Source organism: Amphiura filiformis, chromosome 6 (genome assembly GCF_039555335.1).
Source record: "Amphiura filiformis chromosome 6, Afil_fr2py, whole genome shotgun sequence".
Classification (NCBI taxonomy): Eukaryota; Metazoa; Echinodermata; class Ophiuroidea; order Amphilepidida; family Amphiuridae; genus Amphiura; species Amphiura filiformis.
Genome location: NC_092633.1, coordinates 12262954 through 12275730, shown reverse-complemented (window position 1 = coordinate 12275730; position 12777 = coordinate 12262954). Strand labels below are relative to the sequence as shown.

Here is a 12777-nt window from a genome sequence, read left to right as displayed (position 1 = left end):
ATACAGGTAAGCTTATTCAAGAAACCAAACATCTGCTAAGTAAAAGGAGGGACATGACAGCACAAGAAAAACACAATACACCAGGATATAAAGAGCTATGTACCGGTAAATCAGCAAGAAAGGATAGTAAAACTGACATTCGCAGTTTTAACACAGAGCATGTCAGAAGAGAAATGGAAAATAACACGAGTGTAAAAAAGCTAAAAGAAGCTTAGAAAAATCAAATGAAAAAGAAGATTGTACCATCATCAATGACAGAGAATAATCAAAAGAGCAGAAGACTTATATGACAGTAAAGCCCCAGTACCTGATGAAAATCTAGGTCCAGAACATGAGTCCATATCCATGATGTGGGAGCAGATGAGGTGGAGGCAGCTTTGAAGTCAACGAATAATGGAAAATCTCCAGGGCCAGATGATATCGTGCCATAAATGCTAAAGTGCGGAGGAGAAAACGTCGAGGTAATGTTATTCGGAGGCAAAACTCTTTACGAAATATCTAAGAACCAACATTATACCATCAAGTTGGAAGATTGCTAATGTAATTATTCTGCACAAAAAAGGCGACACTAAAGATCTTAAAAACTGCCGGCCAATTAGCCTTATCTCGCACACGTACAAACTCTTCACCAAAGTGATCACAAACAGACTGACCACTCAACTGGACGAATATCAAGCTGCATAACAAGCTGGATTCAGAAGAAACTTATTCACAATTGACCACTTACAGGCAGTGAATCAACATGTTGAAAAATCTGGGGAATACCAGCTGCCCTTATGCCTCGCTTTTGTGGATTATGAAAAAGCTTTTGATTTGGTGGAAACAAATGCAGTCATCCAAGCACTCAAAAACCAAATCATAAACGCAATCTACGTTAAGAGCATCCAGGAAATTTATACTAATGCCACAGCTATACCAGTATACTAAGACTTCATAAGGACAGTGAATCAATTGTTATCAGAAGGGGAGTACGTCATACCAGGTCACCCAAGTTGTTTGTGGCAACCCTAGAAGAAATCTGCAAGAGATTGAACTGGGCAAACGTATCAATGTCAATGGACTGCAATTAAATCATCTAAGGATAGCAGATAACATTGTGATCATATCTGGAGATGCAGTCGGGTTGGAAGAAATGTTAATTGATTTGCAGATAACAAGGAAATCAAAATTGGAAGTGAAACACTGGAACAGATATTCAACTAGAGGCAAATGGTGGTCATAGACCACAAACCTAGCTGGGGCATGTTGGTGTTGTGGAGGTATCTGACCCCTGCAAAATGTTCCAAAAATGTTCCCCTGTCATGAGGTTTGTTGTCACCGAGTTTTGAGTCCTGTACTCCTCACAGATGTCCAGAAAATGCAATTCTAAGATTTGACCCAGATGACCTTTGACCAGACCCCTGCAAGATGTTCCATAATTCACCCCTTGTCATGAGTTGTCACCGAGTTTGAGCCCTGTACCTCTTACAGATGTCCAGATAACGCAATTCTAAGATTTGGCCCCAGAATGATGTCTTTTGAGCTGACCCGTGCAAAATGTTCCAATATGTTCCCCAGGTCATGAGGTTGTCACCGAGATTGAGCCCCGTACCCCTTACAGATGTCCAGATATTGAAATTCGAAGATTTGACCCCAGCTGACCTTTGACCTGCCCCCTGCAAAATGTTCCAACATGTTCCCCTGGTCATGAGGTTGTCGCCGAGATTGAGCCCCGTACCCTTACAGATGTTCAGATATTGAAATTCGAAGATTGGACCCCAGCTGACCTTTGACCTGATCCATGCAAAATATTCCAAAATGTTACTCTTCTCATCAAGTTTATTGTCACAGAAAATGCAGCAATTCTAAGATTTGACATGACCCCTGCAAAATGTTCCCCTGGTTGTGTGAGGTTTGTTGTCACTGAGTTTGAGCCCCATAAATACCCCTTAGGGGCTATCATTTTCTTTGGAAGGAGGATCCCAAATATACAGGGGTAATAAATTTTCGGAAAGAAAAATACGGGGGGCATAATACTTTTGATGACCAAAATGTAGGGAGTCACAAGATGACCACAGATAGTGTGTTTATTTTATTCAAAACTAGCGGGAGCTAGTAGAGTAAACAGGAGCAGTTAGTAAACGGGACTGGTTAATAAAGATGTTGAACGGTGATGATAAACATTGTGTCTTGGACTAAAACATGAATAGGAATTATTATTATTACCCAGGTATAATTCTGGTTTACCCTGTGCACCCTGTGTTTTAGGGTTAGGGTTTGGTTAGGGGATGTCATTTTCTTCGTCGGGGGGGGGGGGATCGGTGACCGGAGTAAAAATTTTATCACCCTCCTATCGCGGGCACAATTTTTTTTTTTTTAGACCCCCCCTATCTTGGGTCGAAAATTCTATGACCCCCACTCCCCAGTATATTCATGACCCCCCTTCCAAAGAAAATGACAGCCCCCTTATAATTTAAATTTAAATTAGGGTTAGGATTAGGGTTAGGTTTATAAACGGTGAGGATTAGGGTTAGGGTTATAATTGGGGTTGCTTAGGGTTAGGGTTATACTTGTGCGCAGGGTCTACCAGAATTATTCCAATACCCATGAATAGTCCTTGTAACTATCACTAAATAGAATTAAATTAATTAAACTATGATCAGTCTTACCTTGTTAGTACTAGCTAGTATTTCTCATTCAAGATCACCATGATTACAGAAAACAGCAAATGGGTGATAACCATGATAACAATAAAATGTACTGGTACCATTAACTGTACACATTTATAAACATTTATCATACCACGATGCACTGACCAATTCATCTAACACTGAAACCTTTTGGAAATGCAGTTTTAACTTGTTGTAGGGCATAAGGTTGTGCAATAGAAATGATTTACAATATTACTTGTATACCCTGACCAATTGACCCCTTAAACAGCTCAAATGTTACAGTCCATGACATATATAGCCTACTACATCAAATGTAATGTGGCACCACATTAGTGCTGCCGCACGCACAGTATAATACCCAGTGGACTCGGAGGTATCATGAACGGTTCCTGCACTTCTTTTACAGTTTCCTAGTTTTTACTAGACTTTTAAAGGCTTTTATACTATTTTCCCCAACTTCATAACCAACATAAAACGGTAGGGAAAACGTATGAATTCATGTCCCGCATTCATGTAGGCCTATTCCATTTGCAAGCTATTTTTGTGTTGCGCATAATCTTAAGGGATCTAGAATGAGCGTTTATTGCGTTTCGACAGTATTTTTGTGGGACATGAGAGCACCTCAGACCTATCGAATTGCATTCTGAATACGAAGCATGTCTTTCTGATATCAAATAATTTTCATTTTTTGAAAATCACAATATAATACAAATTTTATGACAAATTATAAAATTTAATATTTTTCAAATTTTGATATATAACAGTCCTCGAAGTAAATTATATAAATCTAATGATATATTCTTAAAGTGTATGTAGCTGGGAGGAAAAGCCGACGGTCAATTGAAAATTTTGACCTTTCATATTGAAGATATGGATTTTTTCCCAAAAAGACCTATTTTTTTGGGTGTTTTGGGAAAAAAAATCCATATCTCCAATACGAAAGGTCAAAATTTTCAATTGATCGTCGGCTTTTTATCCCACCTACATACACTTTAAGTATAAATCATCAGATTTGTAAAGTTTACTTCGAGTACTGTTAAATATCAAAAATATCAATTTTTAATGATTTGCCATAAAATGTGTATTAAATTGCGAATTTCCCTGTAAAATACAAGAACACCAATTGTTAATGTTTTAAACCACACAAATTAGGAACTGGGATTCAAATATAAAACTTAATGCAAGATGTTTTTAATCAAACAAAATAAGATACATACTCTAAGATATAAGAATAACAAAAAAAACCCTAACATCAGAAGACAAGAAAATCCCTCAACAATCATTTACTTAAACAAAACATAGAGCCTGTAAACAAATGCTAGTTAGAGTTTGATATTAACTGCCATGATAATGGCACTGAAAGAATTAAAGTTCCTACTGCAAAGGAAACACATCTGATAGTTTCAAATACCGGTACTAACATTGGAATTACTAATCAAGCCAAAAACACATTCATTACAAAGAAAGAGGCCAGAGAACACTTTCATTAATACAAAGAAAGAGGTCGGACATATCACATAACCATACAGAAATAAATGCTAAACATTTTAAAGCCTGGCTCATTAATCCCCTGTTTCCAAACATACCACCAAAGTCTGTAAAATACGAGTGCAAAATCAAAATCAAAAGATAAGCCAGAGCCTAATACTAGTACTTTTAATAGTAAACATCATATTAAACCCATAAATTTATACTACAATTACTGTTAAGGAGTGCCTTTAACACACCTGCATGGTTCATATCAAAAATCAAATTTCTATTAAAAAACCTATATAAATATGCCATTACTGCTTCTCATATTCTGTCAGTTTCAATACATATTAAACCAACAAACTATGTGTATCCATACCTTCAGCATCACTCACAGGGGATGAGATTTCAAACCCCAGTAACTAAATTTCCACTGAATCTACCCATGCTCTTCCACACTCAAATCAACCCATGTCACAAAAACGAGGCTACAACCACAAACTACAACAATACTAAAATTGAAACACATATCACCAACTAGGTAATTAGCTCGCAAAACTCTTGTCACCATGTCAATCCCTCAATAATACTATAGTAAACACCTATCACAATCACCAACATTCTGCAACCATATGCTGCAACAACCTTTCAATTCCAACTAACTGCATCCAAAATCATATTAGCCATCAATCCTCCCACACATACATTCCCTGGGCTTGCAGAAACAACAGGTCATTAATTACCTTTTCAACTAATTAAGTGCCTTAGGTTAAATAACAAATTACAGTAACAAACTAACAAACACATTCATTCCTTAAAAAAACAATGAAAAAAAAGGCCAAACCATATCTTCACTAGTCAAATAATTCTTACATAGCATCAAGTCAGGGTTTCATACTCAAAGGGTAACAAAAAAAAACATGTGCAATTTCACTTAGTTGCCAGCGGAAGAAAACGGGAAGATTACAGTGGTTTGTTTCCAGCGGAAGAACCCGACCGATTACAATACCTAGCTGGGGGGTGTAAACCCCCCAGCTAGGTAAATACACATACCTAGGACAAGAGATTTGGGTAGATAGGAGCCAGTCACAGAAAATAAAGAGAAAAACGCAAGCAGGCTGGGCAGCTTTCAGCAGGCACAAAGAAATACAAGTAACAGATAAAACCATGTCAAATTGCCTGAAATGGAAGTTTTTCAACCAATGCATCTTACCTACCATAACATATGGAAGTGAAACATGGACATTTAACAAAGATATTGAAAGGAAACGCCAGACTACATAAAGAAGTATGGCAAGGATGATGCTGGGGTACACTGTTAAAAATATTTCCGTAAATTTACGGAATTTTCCAGCAACAAGATTTCCAGAATTTATTTTTCCGTTAAATAACATTTTATTTCCATAATGATAAGATATTTTCTGTAATGTAACAGACACTTTACGTATATTTTACGAAAATTCGTTTTGAATTACAAAAAAATGTCTACGGAAAAAATAAATATAGTGGAAAACGGAACTTCTTGAAATTTTGCTGCCAGAATTTTTTTTTTTAATTTCCATAAAATAACGGAAATATTTCCGTCAACAAAACTCATTGAAGCACATTTACCGTACAAAATGTTTAACACTGTAAGTATAAAATGTATGTTGGAAAATAAGAATACTTTAATCATAATCTGAGGTCAGTTGATATTTCTTTCATTGAAATGATTTTACACTAAAAGCAGTTTCCGTAAATTTACAGATTTCTGTTATTTTACGGAAACTGTTTTGTCATTATTAACAGTGTATATAGACCGGGAAAGAACATCTGAATTAGGAAACAAACAAGAGTAAAGGATGTATTAACAACAGTAAAACGAATGGAGGTGGGTTGGGCATCTGAGCAGGATAACAGATGGACGATCGAGTCAGCTCACAACAGAGTGGCAACCGCATTATGGAACAACATAAAGAGGGAGACCTCGAGCTAGATGGAGTGATGAGCTGGTTAGCTACTTGGGAACAGCAGCTTGGACAGGAATGACAGGAGACAGGAGAAGTTGGCAGAATTTGGGAGCGGCCTCTGCCCAGCAGTGGGACGATATGTGCTGCTGCTGCTGCTGCTGCTGCTGCTGATGATGATGATGACAGTGTATAGTTTCGGCAACAACTGTAATTTTAACGGTAGTATGAAGAATGTTCGCAACCCAGTTGCCAGATGTTTTACCGTAAAACATACACGCTTTCTACAGTATTTTTTATATAGGATTATGGGCATTCAACCGTAGTTTTACGGCAATATACCGTATCAGTTCTAATTATACGGTGAAATACTTGTAACATCGTCGATAAGCAGGTATACCGTAAAAATTATGGTCAAATTTTGATAGTTTAATATTACATAAAAGAAATATGAATAGTGAGCATATTGCTAAATTTAACAAAAGACTATTAAATGGGGCAAAATTCATGATAATATTGATGCAAATGATGATTATAATCAATTCAATGACGCTTTACGGTGAATAAAATGTACTGGTAATAGAAGAAATAACCAATAGCGTCGTGGATTGCTAAGGGATTGTCAACAATATGATGAATATGTTATATAAAGAATACATTCAATTTCCAAACGAAAGAAGCTTTCAAATATTCAAGACATAAAAAATAAAAATGCTTATTCGAAAATCGAAATGAAAATATTGTTTCCAAGTTTGAGCATGCTAAAAATGATATGAAACTTAGTCGAGGAAAAATCCGCACAGAGCAAGTAATTTAAAGACGAAGATGGTATAGTTTTATTCTAGCTCTAAGGTCTTATCAAGTATCCAAAACACATGTCTAACATACTAGGAAAGATCTTAATTAAAAATACGATGTCAGACATGCAAAATGTGAATTAGTTCGAACATGTGTAAGTATTACAAATATGCCAAAAAATCGGGTTTGAAAAAAATAAAGGTTAATTCTGAAAAAAGATCTTACATTAAGGCTTTAACACGATTTTCTGGATGGTGTGCTTTACAAATGTACGTTATAGAGAGAAACAAGCAATAAATGAATAAATTGTTTTGGATTTATAAAGCGCCTTTCTCCAGATCTTAGAGGACTCAAAGCGCTGTAATTTCGCTGCAATGGTGAATCATCACAATCACGTCGCATCAACTAGGCCAGTTGCTGCCGAACGGCGCACACCTATCCGCATTTAGATTGTAATATCCACCGTGCACTGTGCAGCTCCCCAAATTTCATTGGGTGAAGGAAGTTTTTGATATCAAACAATTAACTAATCACCGATTTTTGCGATACAGGAGGAAACCGGAGATCCCGGAGAAAACCTGCGAGAGCGAGCATGGAATCGGTATAAACCAAGTGCACATGAGTCCTTGGGCCGCGCCGTGGCTTGAACCAGGACCTCAGTGGTGCAAAGCGAGTCAACTACCACTGCGCTGCGGTAACTCGCCCTCCCCTCCCACTGAACATTTACTAAACACAGCCAAATTAATGGCAAAATAATTTATATAATAATTTTCTATACACTTTCCTTCAAAGGTTGATACCAAATTTGATATTAAAAGTTTAATCACCGTGAGCATAGGAGCCGTTGTTTGGAAATTCGTGCAATAAAACACCCTATTTCACAGACAATTTTGTCCGGGACAAGTCCTAAAAATTACTCCTTTTTCCTTGATTTTGGTAACGATCGTGCGGTCAGTATTGCAAGTTGAGTGACCCCACCGGGTGTTTACTTTGTGCTACTGGCTTAATATTGTTTAAGAAAGTTCAGATTTTATTTGTGATGATAACAATCATGATGAGTAGAGCTGGTAAGTAGTGTTTATTGTGTTGTGATTTGTGAAAACCCTAAACGGACGAATAGTGAATGGTATTGAATGAAAGCTAATTAACGTTAGAGCATGCGGATTGGAAAGTGTTGATCTCAATAGCAAACCTCATATAATTTATAATTCACTTTATATTATTATAGATGAATTGATTGTAATAAATCATAAACCTGTAATAATGATTTTATTAGTTACCAAAACTGATCACTGAGATAATTGGTTAGATATTTGACCAATATTTTATTTCACATTTGTACTTGCTCTGTAGCGCTAAGGGATAAATTAATTCTGAAAAATTTATCGCATGCAGAATAGTATACGATTTTACTGAAAAGCTATTGTTAAAACATCTCAAGCGAAAAGATTTGACTTTTTGGGACGAATGAAATTTAATGGGTCTTGTCACTTGGAAGAACCAATATAGATTCAGCTCAAGGTCACATATGACATTAACCTCGATTGAACTTTTCAGATTGGTTTGTTATAGAGCAAAAGAGACGCAAATGTTAGTTGTCCGTTTTCTTGTTACTCTCACAAAACTACTCATGCATTGACCTTAAAGCAGTAAAGTGTGATTTCCTTTTTTTTAATACTAGTGTTCTTATTTGTTTTTAACAAAATATTCACTATCAGCTATGTCCCCTTTTAATAAGGGAATCGCTATTTCATTCCAGCGCCTATTATGCGTGTATATAGATTCCATCACTCGATTCATTTTTCTGAATAGAATCCCTGCTCATTTATTTTTGATCCTGTATGACTATTCGTTTTAATGAGATATAATTTTTATTTAAGTCCGAAAGGCCCTTTCAGTGCTTTTGGAACTAATTAACTTAATTATTGGCCCCCTTAACGCGGCTGTGTACTCTAGACATTGTTTCTTTCGCAAAATTGAGTTTTTTTGATATGTTTGTACTTTGTTATGTTTTTTATAAATACAAGGAATGCAAATCCAGATTTGTAAACTCCAACTGCAATATTTTAAGTATTCTATTTCACTATTCCACTCGTGTTTGAAATTGAAAAGGAAAGAAAATCTTTGTTGAACCAGCAGGATACACGCGCGCAACAACGCATCGCGTTGCGTATCGCGCAATTTGTTAACGCACAAATACGCTACGCATACGCGACGCTTATCTGCATGCGCGGCGCATCTTATGGAAACTCCACGGAAGCACTGATTTCACAAAAACCTAGTGGTCAAATGGCTCCGTTTTACCTGATAAAACGTGGGTTTTTTCAAGTTCTTTCCCCCGATTTAAATATCAAGTTATGAATGGATTTCGCTCAAACTTCTCAAGGGGCTGTGGATTTACCCGATGTTCACGTAATATAAGGTACAAAAACGAAAACTGCCGCATTCTCCTGTGAGATTCGATGAAAGTGCAAATTGTGACCACTTTAAACTTCAACGGCCATTATTTCAATGTTCATTTTCTCGGTAAAATGACGATTTAGGTACACGATAACTCAATAAATACAGCATCTATAGGTAAGCAAATATGATCATTGTAAAAAGCATGATCGACTCAAGAAACGGTTTTCTCATTTTTTTTATATTTTGGTCTATTTCCGATTTTAGACATCACTTTGTGCAAATAAGCGTTTGTGAATTTTAAAAGTTCAATTTGATGCCTTATATGGTCAATATCTCAAAAATAAGGCCAATATCAAAAAATAAAAAACCGTTTTTGGAATGGAGCCTCAAGATTGAGCTAAAAACAAAATAAAATATTTTGGAAAGAGTGTTTTTTGTTATGATGTACTTAACAAATATTGCCAAAAACTCACTTTTTGTGATTTTCTTCAGAATTGTTGTTTTTACCCCAAATCTGTATTTATATTAAGATTTATTGATGTCTTGCCTTCATAAAAATGTATACTTTTATATGTCTTGCGCGAATAATTACAAAGTTATTGCACTTTTACTACATGCATGTCTGAGAGTACACAGCCACCTTAACGTAAACAAAAACAAACTTCGATGTTTTATTGGGGTGCGCACCAGACTTGTAGTGACTCGACTCGAAATGACTCGACTCGACTCGACTCGACTCGACTCGACTTTTGGTGACTTGATGACTCGACTCGAGGCAAGGTGACTCGACGACTCGACTCGACTCGAGGGTTGATGAATTGATGACTCGACTCGACTCGAAATTTAATGACTCGACTCAATGACTCGAGGCTTGTGACTCGAGTCACTGTGGCTGAATCGACTTTTTAAAAATGACTCGAAAATATAAATTATACCTTAATATTTCTAATAATACCTGCATGTTTTCTTCCACACATCTCAGTGTATTGTGATTCTTATATTTTACAAAGTGGGCTTACTGCTTACTTACTGCTTAATTCGAGTGGTGTCCTCGAACTGTGATGGCTTTCCACAACTTCCTGTCCTCCATTGCTGTCTTGAAGTCTGTTGCCTCCAGTCCAGTGTCATTTTCCAGAATGTCAATGTAGGTCAGAGCAGGTCTTCCAGGTTTCCGCCTCCCATGCTTGGGTATCCAATGAACCATTTTTGATGCGGGCTCCTCGCTTCTGGAACAGTGGCCAGCAAACCGGGTTCTTCTTTCCCTGATCTTGTGGCTTATTTTGGGAATATCTCCATATAGGTTTGCATTTGACATATGTTCCTTCCAATGTACATTCAGAACAGTTCTTAGCATGCGGGTGTAACAGCCATCCAGACCCTTTGCAAGTTTAGGGGTGATGGTCCATGCTTCGCAACCATAAAGCAGCACCGACTCCACTGTTGCAGCAAAGATTCGGAGTTTGAAACTCCTGGTAAGAGTTGACCTCCAGATTTTCTTAAGTTTACTGCACGCCCTCCATGCTGCTGCTTTACGTAACTTTACATCCCTTTCAGTGCTTTTCATCCAAGCGCCTAGGTACTTGAAGTCATCTACCTCCTCTAGTACTACACCCTCATTCGTTGTGATGTTTTCTCTCCTGTTATTGTAGGACATATACTTTGTTTTGCTTCCATTCATCTTCAGGCCCACTTTAGCAGCTGAAGTCTCCACTCTATGAAGGAGTTCTTGTGCTTGGTGTATTTCCTCAGACAACAGTGCGATATCATCAGCAAAATCAAAGTCTGTCACCACGACTGGGCCAACTCTCCTACTTCGTCTCTTTTCCAGATGGAATCCTAGCTCCTCTTCGTTTCCTTCAATAGCTATTCTCAATGCAAAGTCGAGGACAATCACGAACAGGTATGGGGCGAGGGTATCCCCTGAAGTACTCCTGCTAAGATTTCAAACAATTCTGTCTCGCCATCTGGTGATATTACTTTGGCTTTTGTGTTTTGGTACATGTTGCCAATAGCTTCAACAATGAGTTCCGGAATACCGTAGGCACGGAGTATCTTTAACATCTTGCCTCTATGGATGGTGTCGAAAGCTTTCTTGAAGTCGATGAATGTTATTATCGCTGGCAGGTTATGCGCCTTTACCTCTTCAATCAGCCTACTACGCAGTGCAAGGATGTGTCCAACAGTTGTTCTACCAACTCTAAATCCATTCTGATTTGTTCTCAGATGCTGGTCAATTTCAGGTCTGATCCTGTTAAGTATCATTCTGTTGTAGGTTTTGGCTACGATGGAGGTTAGACTGATACCGCGGTAGTTGTTTCCGGAACTAAGATCTCCTGTTTTAGGGATAGGAATAATATTAAGTATGGACCATTGATCCGGTTTCTTTCCTTTGAGAAGTGCGTCATTGCAGAACCCTAACACAATGCATAGGGCCTGCACTTTGGCTCGACATTTGAAAGGGGTGTGAATTCATTTTTGGATACGCCCCTATTATAATTAGGTAATACTCGAACACATTCCCTATATGTATATACATGTCCCACATGTAGTAAATCTGTCTGCTTTATCTGTATTGTGCCTTTCTTAAGCAAATAGTTAAACACGATTTCATCAAACATTATAACAATAGCTCTTTTACAGTGTGCAATCATCCCGGGCAATAATTGGGCAATAATAGAGGATGTGCGTGAAATTATTGATTAGCTCCATACAAAGGATTTGAACCGGTGTCCTTCACCGTAATCATGGCGCAATGCAGTGCATTCAATCAAACGTTGTCGTCAACCTATTTGATCCTATAGTGCATTTGTTATGTGTGTGAGACGAGCTGTCGCGGTAGATTGCAATAGCTTGTAATCATGCTTTTGTTGAATGAATTTGAGTACTCCGCCATATTTACGGTATGAACGTCATAATCTAGGTGATTATTTGCATTGGATGTCTTGAATACGCTGGCGAAGTTGTGTAATAATCGGATTAATGCTATAACAGTAGGTGAATACAAGTTTTGAATATATCGCGTTGCAAAGCCCCATCCCAGCGAAAGTGAAAAAAAAAATCAAATTGTTACTTTTATAAAATTTTTTAATGAAAAAATGGCAAAAAACCCAAGAAAACGGCAGTATCGACGAAGTTGAAGCCCCATTCAAATAGGCCTACATGTAGCTAATTTATATATACTGTCAGTATTTAAATTCAATCAGTTCAATACACGCCGAGTGTCCTTGACAGGTTTGACTCTGCTTCAGCGGTCATGAAAGAATTCAAAAGATAACCTCTGCCCCAACAATCCCAAGCAATTGTCTGAAACTGCTCTTCGGATGATGATAGTCATATAATGATCAAAAAAATATTACTGACTATATCATTGAAGACTGAGTTCCGCAGTCTAGTACAAAATCTGAATTTTGATGATTTTTACGATCGTCCAGATGAAAAAATCACTGAATGGGCCGTTAGTTCCCTCCACTCCTTACCCTGGCAATATGAATCAAAGAAAAATAAAGAAA

At 37.3% G+C, this 12777-nt stretch overlaps 1 protein-coding gene across 1 annotated transcript; it reads right to left on the bottom strand.

Moving 5' to 3' along the window:
- Positions 1 to 11158: 11158 nt before the first annotated feature.
- LOC140154351 (uncharacterized) lies at positions 11159 to 11530 on the bottom strand. Its single transcript, XM_072176917.1, has one exon. It carries the CDS (start codon positions 11528 to 11530, stop codon positions 11159 to 11161), a length of 372 nt encoding a protein of 123 aa, XP_072033018.1.
- Positions 11531 to 12777: the final 1247 nt, after the last annotated feature.